The sequence below is a fragment of the Dipodomys merriami genome, unplaced genomic scaffold (assembly GCF_024711535.1).
Source record: "Dipodomys merriami isolate MVZ:Mamm:240054 unplaced genomic scaffold, mDipMer1.0.p SCAF_28, whole genome shotgun sequence".
Classification (NCBI taxonomy): domain Eukaryota; kingdom Metazoa; phylum Chordata; class Mammalia; order Rodentia; family Heteromyidae; genus Dipodomys; species Dipodomys merriami.
Window position 1 is genome coordinate 15821095 of NW_027204270.1, and position 12426 is coordinate 15833520.

Sequence of the window (12426 nt, forward strand, 5' to 3'; positions counted from 1 at the left end):
CCGCTGCTTGGGGTGTGGCCTCAGCCCTGCCAAATGCTGGAGTCAGAGTCCAGCCTGCAGTGCCCCTTCCCCGAGGACATTTCCTCTTCCCAAGAGTACAGTGTTCTTGAGCACCCACACTTTCCCTGCCAGATACCATGCAGGCCCAGGGGGTCTCTACACCAGCCCCAAGGAGGAAGATCATCTCCACCACACAGATGGAGAAACTGAGGCTCAGGCAGGGCGTGTGGGACTTCCAGCGGTAAGGTGGACCCAGCGAAGGCAAGCTGGATCAGCAGACATGCTGGAAAAGGTAAACAACTCAGGCCAGCAAAATAACTTCAAAGAGGAAAAAGAGAGGGGAGGGAGACCCCAGGACCCATGGTTGAAGAAGCAACTCAAAGGCAGAGGGGTTGTTCAGGGCTACCGCCAGGGAGCTTGGGGACCAGAGCACACAGGGGAAAGCCAGACAACGACTCTGGAGTGGGACAGAGAGCTCTGCACAAGAAAGGAGAACCACCTCCAGGTCTGAGTCAGGCTCCTCGGGGAAGTGAGCAAATAACCTAAGAACCGCAGACTGAGAAAGAAATAGCAGTCTAAAGTTAGTGCCGCCCGGCCGGCACTGGTGGCTCATGCCTATAGTCCTAGCTACTCAGGAGGCTAAGATCTGAGGATCACATTTCAAAGCTAGCTGGGACAGAACAGTCGATGAGACTTATCTCAAAAAAAAAAAAAAAAAAAAAAAAAAAGCCAGAAGTGAAGCTGTGGCTCAAGTTGGTAGAGCGCTAGCCTTGAACAAATAAAAGCTCCAGGATAACACCCAGGCTCTGAGTTCAAGCCCCAGGATTGGCATACATGCATAGACAAAGGCCCCAAACTCCCACAGAAATCACCTCCCACTGCAAATGAGCTCACAAGCAGAAACACATGCCACAGGCAGCGGGGACTTCACAAGATGCAGAAGAAGCAACAGCCATCATGAGAGATGCTGAGACACTGGGAGCACCTAGCCCAACACCAGCATGTGCAGCCAGGTGGAGATTCCCAGCTCTGAAAACCTTAACACACACACCACACCCTCATCCCATCCCATCCCATCCATCCCTAGTGCCCATCCCAACCCTACCTGGCACGAGGGAGTTGGTAAGGCAGGTGCCAATGGCCAGTACTAAGAATGGTAAAATCATGGCACACTCGCAGGCCTGCTTCCGCTCTGGGCCTCAGGGATTGGATGGACGTGGGTGGGCGGAGGTGAGCCGGCTGCCAGAAATCAGCCGTTAGCTGATGTTCCAATCCTAGAAATCAGAAATAGAAGAAGAAAAAAGAAGAAGAAATTCATATGGGGCACAGCTCTGATGTTTGTTTCTTCCTTTGGGTTACTTATTTCTTGATTCACTCAACAAGTACCAATATGGGACTGGGTGGCCAGAGCTAGGGTGAATGGGCCTTCTTGCTGGAAACACAATCAGTTCAGTAGAAACGAGTTCCATGCTGCAAAGAAATGTCGCCCCGTGTTGCGGGGAGCTCCCACTTTAACCCACCCCAAGGAGGCAGGCTCTCTGTGCAAGAATTCCCAACTGTGGCTGAGTCACAGATGATCTTTCATGGATGGTGTGTTAGGCCCGCCCTGGCTCTGCCTGGAGTTCTGGGAGGTCCCAGAAAATAGAAATGCTGTTGGCTCTGGAACCATCCCTCAGAGGCTGTTCTAGAACACTAGTCTTCAGCCTCTTCATTCAGACATCTATGCTTGCTTTATTATCTTCTAGAACTTGTCCTTTTTGGTAAGAGGACCAAAAGTACTGGGAGCTGATGGCTCCTAGCTACTCAGAAAGCTGAGACCTGAAGATCATGGTTTGAAGACAGTCCCGGCAGGAAAATGCATGAGATCCAAAAAAAAAAAAAAAAAAACTCCAATGAATCACCAAAAAGCTGGAAGCAGAGGTGTGTCTCAAGTGTTAGAGCACCAGCCTTGAGTGGAAAAAGCCAAATGAGAATGTGAGACCCTGAGTTCAAATGGTTGGTGGGTCAAGGGGTGTGTGTGTGTGTGTGTGTGTGTGTGTGTGTGTGTGTGTGTGTGTGTGTGTGTGTGTGTGTGTGTGTGTGTGTGTGTGTGTGTGTGTGTGTGTGTGTGTGTGTGTGTGTGTGTGTGTGTGTGTGTGTGTGTGTGTTGCTAGGGATTCAACTCAGGCCTCAAGCCAGGTAAGTGCTCTACCACTGAGATGTCACCTCAGCCCTACAATTTCCCAGCGGACTACGGATGTCAAACATCTTTTCGTGTGCTTATTCCTCATCTATAAACCATCTTTGGTGCTGCATCTGTTAAAAGAGTCTGCCTATTTTTGCCTCCCAGTGCTGGAGATTTAACACAAATCCTCACACATGCCAGGCAAATGGACTACCACTCAGCTTTGCCCCAGCCCACATTTTAAAAACATTTTTATTTTTAGTGTGCACCCATTCTACCACGGAGTTTCACTATGGTATTTCAGACGTGCATATATTATGTTTTGCTCAGAACAACCCTCTCTGTTGCTATTTTCTTCCCCCTCCCTCCACAGCACACCTTTATAATTTTTTTAAAGAAAATATTATTTTCCTTTTGCAAAAAAGACCAAAAGAAACACATCAAATGTGAACTGAGGCTTTGGGTGGTAAAGTTGTGATTATTTCCTCTTTAAGAATGTTTTTGGAAAAAAAAACAAAACCCCAAAACACCTTTCCAACTTGCCTACAATAAGCGTGTTAAGAATGTTTGCACACTGTGGTCATGCTGTGTGGGGCTGTCACACGGACGGGGCCACTGGCAGCTGGGTCATGAGCAAGAGTTCACTGGGAAATAGACATGATTTCTTTTTTTTTTTTGGTCCGGTCGTGGGGCCTGAACTCTGTGCCTGGGCGCTGTCCCTCAGCTCTTCAGCTCAAGACTAGCACTCTACCACTTGAGCCACAGTGCCACTTCTGGCTTTTTTCTTTTTGCTTATGTGGTGCTGAGGAATCGAACTCAGGGCCTCAGGCATGCAAGGCAAGCGCTCTACCACTGAGCCACCTTCCCAGCCCCTAGACATGATTTCTTCAGCCAAAACCAAAATAGGAATGATGATTCCGTTCATGGTAGGAGATAGAAAAGACATACACAGTCCCATCAGAAAGATGTTGAGGTAGATAAGACAGTGGTAGGACTACACACAGGGATCTTGATTCCATCTGGGATAGGGGGCACCAATGGAGCTGAGGGCTTCCTGCCTACCATGTAACTGTGTTCAACTCTAAATTCTGGGCTGTCAGATGATTCACAAATTCTGTGTGTGTATGCCATCACTGGGATTAGAACTCAGAGCCTGAGTACTATCCCTTAGCTTCTTCACTCAAGTCTGGCACTCTCCCCCTTGAACCACAGCTCTTTTTGGCTCTTTGGTGGTTCATTGCAGAGAAAGAATCTCCCGTGCCTTTTCTGCCCAGGCTGGCTTTGAACCATGGATCCTCAGATCTCAGGTAGGATTACAGGTGTGAGTCACCAGCCCCTGACCTGATTTCCAAACTTTGTATTCCACTTTTGTTGCCAGATCATTCTATTAGAAATTCTAAAGGGCAGAAAAATTCATGAAACTGCTATAAAAATATCAATACAGGAAGAATGATTATATATAATCGTTTTCAAAATCAAAGCCGTCTCTTCTAGGCAGCCTCTAAGACGGCTCTTTCCTGTTTTCAAAATAATTCTTTCCTGGTCTACCCCAGCCACACTACTGGGGCCATCTCAGGCCGGAGACTTTGTCGGGCTTATCTAAAGGCTTTTGGCATCATAAATATTTACATCAGCTGAAAGTCAGTGTCTAGAGGAAACTTGGGGAAAGGGGGAAATTATCCCCAAATCTTTCCTGTGTCATTAAGTCCAAAGGTTGGAGAGGTGGTGGAGTAACTCAGTGTCCATTCACCATTGATGGAGTGTTGCTGGTACAACTCTGGGGACCCAGTAGCCCCTACTGGACCTGAGCATCACACACGCTGCCTTAGCGTCTGTCCCATTCCAACAGAAAGGCCCATCAGCCCCCTTCCTCATGGCTAAATTCAGTCAGGGATGATGGCGCAGATGCTGTGAATTTTGGCCCCAGGGCCCTGCATTGAGATGGGGTTGGCCTAGAGACAGGTGCCTTTTGTCCATTGCCTCGGCCCAGGAAGGAGGGGGTGGGGATTGAGAGGCCTTCAGACGCTGAGCCCAGCCCCGCTGCCTCTCACACCAGACTTTCCCTCTGCAGGGGCCCAGTCTGGGGCTGCAAGGGCCCCGGCTGCCCACCGCCCTTCCCCAGCACTCTAGCAGCTTGGAATGGGGCCTCCGGGTGTGAGCTAGCCCCCGTGAGCCACCCCCCCTACTTCCCAGCCGGACCCTCTCTGCCAGGCTCACAGCTACGTGCCCTGCTTACTTATGACCAGAGTGCAGAAGCCCTTGCAGGGCTCCAGCCTCAGGAGAGGGAGTGGCAGACTCAGCGGGTCAGCAGATGGGGTCCAGGGACCAGGCCTGGGCCTTAAGGACTGACTCGTCTGTGTCCTGGAGCACTGGTCAGAATCTGGTCTCAAAAGCCAGGGCAAAGACTAGAGTGGGCAGGCTGGAGGGTCCCAGTGCCAAGGGTAACCATGGGCCCCTTCCCCCAGCCCAGTGTCTATTAGCTACAACTGCGTGGGATTCGGAGCACACTGAGCCTAAGGTTCACCCTCTCCTGGCCTCAGTTTCCCCCCAAGGACACAGACTTGGGGAAGGACACAGACTTGGGGCAGGACATTCACTAGCGGTGAGGTCATTCCAGGGTGCGTCCCCTACCTGAGTGGCCTGGCCAGACGGCAGGTAAAAAAACACAGCAAGGCCAGCGCTATGGTGAACAGGAGGAGACTGCCGACCGTCGTGAGGACCATGTCCACGATGGGTGACAGGAGGGCCATCTTGGAGCAAGGAGCTCTGGGGAGCGGCAGCCACAGTCGCCTCGGACTGAGACTCGGGCTTCTAAGCCCTGGGTCACCACAATGACCTGGTTCTGTTACTGGGCTAATCTTGTCAGATTAGTCAAGGAGGGAAGAAGAGGGAGGGGCGATTTGAAGCTCCCCTCCCCCGCCCCAGAGCTAGGCAGAAGGCCGGAGCACTTGGGGCTAGGTCATTCATTCATTCTTGCCCATTCCCGAGCATTCATGCAGCACCTGCTGTATACCTGGCTCTGGTCTGTGTATAGAGTATGCAGAACAGGACATACACCATCTTTGTCCACTTGGGGACTACTGACCAGCAGAAATATAAAGCACCTGTTACATGCTAGGGAATACAGACAAAGCACCTACTACGTGCCAGGGGTCCTGCTAGTCACCTTGTGATGAAGGCTGAGAAGGAGAAGCGTATTGGTCACAGGCAGTTTATCCCTCCAGTAGTGCCTGCTGCTCCCCCCATCGCCCCAGCATTGACAAGCCCGAGGCTGCACCACACCCAGAATAAAGCAGTGCACTGAGCACCCCCTCAGTGGGGTGCTCCCCATTCACAACGGAGAAAACAGCAGCTCAGAGGCAGAGGCAGAATTTGAACCCAGGCCTGAAAATGGAGGTGGATGAGCCAGGGCCTTTCTGTTCCTAAAGCTGCCCCATCATCTCTAGGGTCTCAAAACATCCCACGAAGCTTTGGAACCACAGCTCAGAGCGGCTCAGGTCACCCGATGACGGCACGGGACATCATTGTCCTTGCCACTGCCACACCTGAGTTCCTCAGCACAGCACCAGGGGAAAGGTAGTGAGATGCCCGGACCCTTGCTGTGTCCTGGGAGGCCCCTGACCCCGGAGGGCGACCCCAGCCACCATGCTAGCGCCAGACAGTCCCCACCTCCATGTAATATGCTTTCTCCACTCTCCTTACGCCCACACCACACCCAATCCTCACAATCAGACAGGTGTGGTGATGGCTCCCAAGGTGTCCCTCAGGGCCAGTCCAGGGCCAGCCCCATCCCTTGCCAGGTGTGTGACGCCGAGTCTGTCCCACACTTCTGTCTCACTACCCCTCCAACACCTCCTCCTGTTCAAGAGGAAGTGTGGGGTGTCAGGCGCTGCGCTAAACACTCAGACAAAGCAGCCACAGACCCGCCTCTTCCTCCCTCCCCAGACTCTCCAAGCACAGGGCCTGGAAGCCACCCTGACACTTCATCCATTGTCCAGATGAGGAAACTGAGGCCTATCAAACAGGAAAGACTTGTCCCCAAGTGAGACACCCAGAACTGGGGAAAGGTCCTGTGCCTTCCGGCAGCCCTGCCTCTGGTGGTAACCAATCGAGTCTGGCCTGGCCTGTTGGCTGGCCCCTGCAGGCTCTTCCCCGAGCTGCTGGAGAAGTGGCTCCCTGGGGGCTGAGGTGGGACCCCAGACTTAGTAACACAGCAGCTGCCTGGGGAGGGAACTCCGCCCTGGGAAGTTCAGCTGCTGGGTCACAAGAGTGGACAGGGGACGTGTGTCTCCATCAACCCTTGATGGCAAGGACTTTGTTCATTCCTTTGGTGGCTGAAGCTGTTCATAGCTGCCATGAAGCAGCCTCTGGGTGAGGGCCTTGTGAGGAATGTGTGCTGGTGAGAGTGGGCTGCAGGTCAGATACAAGGAGGGACTTCCCCAGAGAATAGCGGGCCAGGTGCCAGGGATAGAGGAAGGCCTCAGGCCTCCAGGCACTGATGGGACTCATCCTGGGCAGGAAGCAGATGTGGGAGGGCCCTGGGGGCTCAAAGCCAAGCCACTGTCCTTGGAGCTCTGAAGAAGGTCCAGCTGTCCCCGGCACTCAGCCTCACACGCTTGCACGCTGTGCTCGGCTCTAGAACACTCTCCACTCTCCATCCCAGGAATCCTCCCATCCCCCGTTCAGCCCTGCCTGCCAGGCTGCTCTGTGCCCCAGCCCAGCCAGCAGAGTCCTCCACAAGGCCGGGGACCTCGCTCTGCTCACGGGGCTGCCTGCCGCTGGCAGAGCCTAGGGCACAGGGCGGGTGGCAAGGAAGGGAATTCTGGTGGGTGGAAGGCCGGCCAGCCAGGCCAGCAGTGGGTGGTGGGAGAGGCAGCCAGACAGTGGTAAAAGCAGGCTCTGGGGCCAGCGGCCTGAGGCAGGTCCTGCCTCTGCCCTCGGCCAGCTGGGTGGCCCAGGGCGAGCGAAGGGGCCTCAGCCCTCTGCCTCTGAGATGCCAGGCCTGGCCCGGGGGTCTGGCCTGGGCCGAGCAGTGTGAGGAGAGGCTGAGAGCTGTGACTGCAGGAGGGGAGAAGAGATGGGGGTCGGGGGCGGAGGACGGCAGGTGAGGCCACGCCTCTTACACGCTCCCCTTCCCAGACACACCTGCTTGCCTGGAAGCCCATGGGCTTTTCTAGCGCCAAGATTATAGAAACCAATTCTCACTTGGCTGCCGAACACCTGTGGGCTCCAGGTCTCCTGAAGACCACGCAGACACATGCGCACACGTGTATGTACACACACGCACATGTGCTCACACAGGCACACACATGTATATGCATACATGCACGTGCACATATGCACACACATGTACTCACACACCTATACACACACGCAGGAGTGATTCATTCTCTCTTACACAGGGAGGGAGGGCACCCAGGACAACCTCAGCAAAGAGGTTCCCAGGAGGAACCTTCTGGAAGGGTGGTAGGGCTGAGTCAGCAATAGAGGAGGCTCAGCTAAGAGGACGAGGCCACGAGGCAGGTTTCACGGTCCTTGGAGGTCAGGGAAGAAGGCGGCGGATGGCAGAGGACAGGGCGGCTTGACCTGCCCCGCCCCCCAGGCCCGCCTCACTCACATGCCGCCAACCTCATCTCACAAGTGAGGGGCCAAGGTGCACCTGCCTGCAGCCACCTGGCAGAGCTGGGATCTAGAGGCCCGAGGGTCTGAGTTCTGGGGCTAACTCTTGCCCAGTGCTTGTGGGGCCACTCGGATGGTCCTGGCGATAACTGATGTGGCTCTGTAGGCCCAGGCCGGAGGGCAGCCAAAATGTGATGTGGGAGGAGAGACTGCAGCAGGCCAGGAAGGTGGAGCGGAGCAGAGGAGCTGGGGGAGGGGACATACCATGCGCGCGCGCACACATGCCGCGTATCCCAGAGGTGGTCACCGGCCTCCTGCCCCAGTACTTTACTCACACCTCCGCTGCAAAGGGGCTCCTCTGGTGCCAGACAGACATGATGTTCTCATCCTTGTCACCAACATCAGGAAAAGAAGGCACAGAGAGAGTGTCTAACCTTCCAGGGTCACATAGCACATTAGAAGCCTAAGGACTTGGGCAGTCGGTGGAAGCGCAGGCAATCAGGCATAGTGTAGATATGGATACTCTGAAACATGATACATGAACGATTTGTGTCATCTAAAGAGAACACTTTAACCGAGATTATTCTAGAAAAATCTCCCCATGCTCTCTCACTGTCTTGCTTATACTAACAGCACACCCCTTCCTATGTGCCAGGTGGTCACTCAGAAAGTTTTGCCTCTATTTTTTTGGCCAGTTGTGGAGCTTGAACTCAAGGCCTGGGTGCTGTCCCTGAGTTTTTTGCTCAAGGCTAGTGCTTTTATCAGTTTGAGCCACAGCACCACTCCCGGTTTTCTGGTGGTTTATTGGAGATCAGAGTCTCACGGGGTCTTTTCTGCCCAGGCTGGCTTTGAACCATGATCCTCAGATCTCAGCTTCTGAGTGTCTAGGATTACAGGAATGAGCCACCAGCCCTTGGCTAATTTTACCTCTATTAACTATTAATCGCCCCAACAATAACCTACAGTCAGCCCTATTTTTATCCTTTTACAAATGGTAAAACAGAAGGCACAGAGACATTAAACGGCCTGCCCAAGGTCGCCCAGCAAGTAAGTTAACAGGAGCCATTATGCTTTCTTGCTTGTGGATGGTTCTCCCTGTTAGGGCCAAGTGTAAACCCCTAAAGCAGCAAGCCAGACGGGAAGTGGACTGCCATGTGCTATTTCATAGGAACACAGGGTCGAGATCAGCACTGGGCGCCTGTGGTGAATGGATTACTACAGACAGCAGCGAGCGACTGGCTGAGTCTGAGCCTTCACCATCCGCATCACAGACCCAAGGAGGAGGAGGAGGAGGAGGGGAGGGGGAGGGGTGGAGGAGGGGGAGGGGGAGGAGGAGGGTTCCCATGTCCCTGCTTTACCAAAGAGAAGTGAGATCACACCAGGGGCAGCCTGGTCCAAGCACACCACCTGAGGCCTTGCAGAGGGGAGCCTCTCCCACCATCTCCTGCGTCAGATCCTCCTACAGGTGGGCCAGGTCCCCCTGCCCCCATCCCCTGTCCCCAGTCCTGGCAGCCTTCCTCGGGAAAGCTGTGTCTGCTCCCCAGACTGGCCTGGGGGCCGGGGGCTGAAGAGGCTCTGGGCTCCGCTCACCTCTCTGGGCCTCAGTTTCCTAGCAAGTCAAAGGGAAGTCACAGCCTCTGTCACTGTGCTATTGCAGAGATGAGAAATCAACAGGACAATAGACAACCAGAAAGAAACCCAGGACAGGGAGGAAATAAAGGGGAAAGTGATGGTGCCTGACAGGACAGGTCTGTTCTAAATGCTTTGAACACATTAATTCATCTAGTCCTCACAAGCCTGCGTCCTAGGTGCTATCCTGGACCCCAATGTACAGAGATGTTAAGGAGCCTGGCCAAGGTCACACAGCAATTTACAGAAAGGAAAGAAAAGTCTATGCAGGGCACCTACTATGTGCTGGGAGATTTCCACTGAGCCTTTAAAGAAGAGGAAGAGGAAGCAGGAGGGCTGTTGGTAAAATCGCAGGGAGCTGGAATTTGGCCAGGTCTGGCTGGCAATGCACACAGGGTCTCTGCTACCCGGCCCTGGATCACCTTCACACCAAGGACAGACCTGGTGCCTCATAGCCAGCCCAGCCCTGGTGGCCTGCAGTGGTAGGGTCACACAGCCTGTCCTGCCTTTGGGGCTGGATCCCGGCAGGGAGAGCCGGTGACTCCTGACACGTGACCTGTGACCGTGTTCACACCAGGCTGCTCTGCGGCTCCTGACCAGCAACTCCTGGCTTGCTCACGGTCACGACCCCCTAGCAGCCTCCTACCTTGCCCTCCTCCTCCCCTCTCCCCTCTTTGCTGTCATTCCCCCAGGGTGTCATTCAGTGGGAGAGACTGAGACAGTAGAGGCCACCCAGCGCCCTGCCAGAGACTGGGCTGAACTCCGACCTGATCAACTCCCTGTCACCCCCAAGTTAGCTTCCTAGCAGGGAAGTAGCTAGCGGACAACAATGTCACTCTTTCCTCTGGCCCCTCCTCTGGTGACCGTGCCACTCAGGATTCACTTTCCTTCCTCACATCACCACAGATTGGGGTCACTGCCCTCCCCCCCAATTCAGCTGGCCTGGGCTGGACCTCGACGCAGGCACTGTCCACCTAGATGGTGCATGGCGAGCATGAAGAAGCGCTGTACGCAGGCTGAGGATGAGCCACCGGTGCCCACAGTTGAATGACTCCTGGAGTAGCAGGGTCCTCATCTCTCCTATGCCTAGCCCTGTGCTGGGGCTGCAGGGGCCAGCTCTGCTCCCAGGTCCTTCACCTCGGTGACCACTGGTGCTGATTCACACATCTCCTGCTTCACCCAAAAGGCCCATGAGGTCACTCCAGGGGGACCACAAAGTAGGAGACAGAGGCTGATGGGGCTTCCCCAAGGTGACCAAAGGTGAGCAGAGCAGCCAGGCACCAGTGGCTCACAACCCTGATCCTAGCTACTCTGGAAACTGAGATCTGAGGATTGTGGTTTGAAGCCAGCCTGGAAAAATCTATGAGATGCTCACCTCCAATTAACCAGCAAAAAGCCAGAAGTGGAGCTGTAGCTCAATTGGTAGAGCTCCAGCTTGAAGCAAAACAAAAGAAAAACAAACAAACAAACAAAACAAGAGAAGGCATGAGGCCTTAAGTTCCAGCCCCTTTACTGGCACAAAGCAAAATAAATAAATATAAAAAGATGGGCAGACACACACACAAAAAAAACTGTCTCTATGAGGTTGCTACAGGACTTGGCGGGACGTCTACTGTGAGGGAGGAGTGAATGTCCAGCCTAAACCCTTCCCTCTCTGGCAGGCATCATGTCCAACCAAGTGAGTACCACCCACCCAGCACTCAGCAGAGACCCAGTGAGCTACACTCCGTCACTGAACTTAGTATCTAAACTGAACAGCCTTGACAAACCCTAAACCCAGATAAGCAAATCAGAGCATGATCACAAAATTTATGATCAAGACAACATGCCTCACTCTCAAACACCAACAAGGACTCAGGGGAGTCATTTAGTGAGAGATCTGAGGATCATGGTTCAAAGCCAGCCCCGGCAGGAAAGTCCGTGAAACTCTTAATCTCCAATAAACCACCAGAAAACTGGAAGTAGCACTGTAGCTCAAGTGGTAGAGTGCTACCCTTGAGCTGAAGAGCTGAGGGACAGCGCTCAGGCCCAGAGTTCAAGCCCCATGACTGACACACAAAAAAAAAAATGGTGAGAGAATTGGCCCATGAAACAAAAGGGCAGATCCAGGAACACCTAGAAGAATGCAAAGAGGAAATGATGAAGAAAATGCAGGGCACATAAGACACTATCAACAAGAAGACAGAAAATTTAAATACTTCAACGAAGGAAATGAAAGATAATAATAACAAGGAAAAAAGACACCATGAAAACTTCAATAAAGGCCAAGAAAAAGGACATCAACAAATAACAAGGAAGCATCAAGAGTTCTATCTCCCTGTTACAAAGCACGGCTGAAAGCATGGGCAACAGAACAAAAGAAAGTGAAAACAAGAGGAATTAGAACATAAAGTCAAAGGCATGGAAAAACACTCAGAACATACCAAAGGGAAATTCAAGAATTAGCAGATTTGCCGAAAGATAAAAAAAAAAATCTATGCATAATTGGGATAGAAGAGGGAGAAGAATGAAAAACTAAAGCCGCTGAAAATCTATTTAACAAAATAACAGAAAACTTCCCGAGTCTCAAGAAAGAGAATCTCGGGCTAGGAAGGTGGCTCAGTGGTAGAGTGCTTGCCTTGCATGCATTGAGGAACCTAAGCAACTCCATTTCACTTAAGACCCTCATCTCAGTTCTGCAACCTAACCCTTGACCCACTTCAGCCCCAAGGCTAGGAATTAGGACAGCAAGCCTTGCACAAACAATTCTCGGAACCACAGATGATGTTTTCTCAAGACAGTATGTCAAGGTATCTGAGATTCCAGAACTGCCCCTCCTGGGGTCTGGTGACCATGATCTAAACCAGACACCCTGCAGTTTAGCACCTATCCTCTTGAGACTCCCCTGTGGTGCAAGCCAACCAGTTTAAAGTACGTCAGTCCCCTTGATCTAACCAATAACTTGTTTCTGGTCCTTTCCAGCTTTGTAGTGCGCCAATCATACTATAGAGTTGTTTTACGATTTTCCTGTGGCT

General features: G+C 52.8%; 1 protein-coding gene across 6 annotated transcripts in view; it reads right to left on the minus strand.

Moving 5' to 3' along the window:
• Alpl (alkaline phosphatase, biomineralization associated) overlaps nt 1-12426 on the minus strand; it is a 57249-nt gene that overhangs the window by 14913 nt on the left and 29910 nt on the right. For 5 of the 6 annotated variants that reach the window (XM_070037709.1, XM_070037710.1, XM_070037712.1 and 2 more), the window contains one exon: nt 1106-1274. In XM_070037709.1, the coding sequence (XP_069893810.1) occupies nt 1106-1166 (61 nt within the window). In that variant the 5' untranslated portion in view covers nt 1167-1274. Of the gene's footprint in view, nt 1-1105; nt 1275-8118; nt 8238-12426 lie in introns of those variants that run through there. The other variant, XM_070037711.1, reaches the window with a different exon arrangement.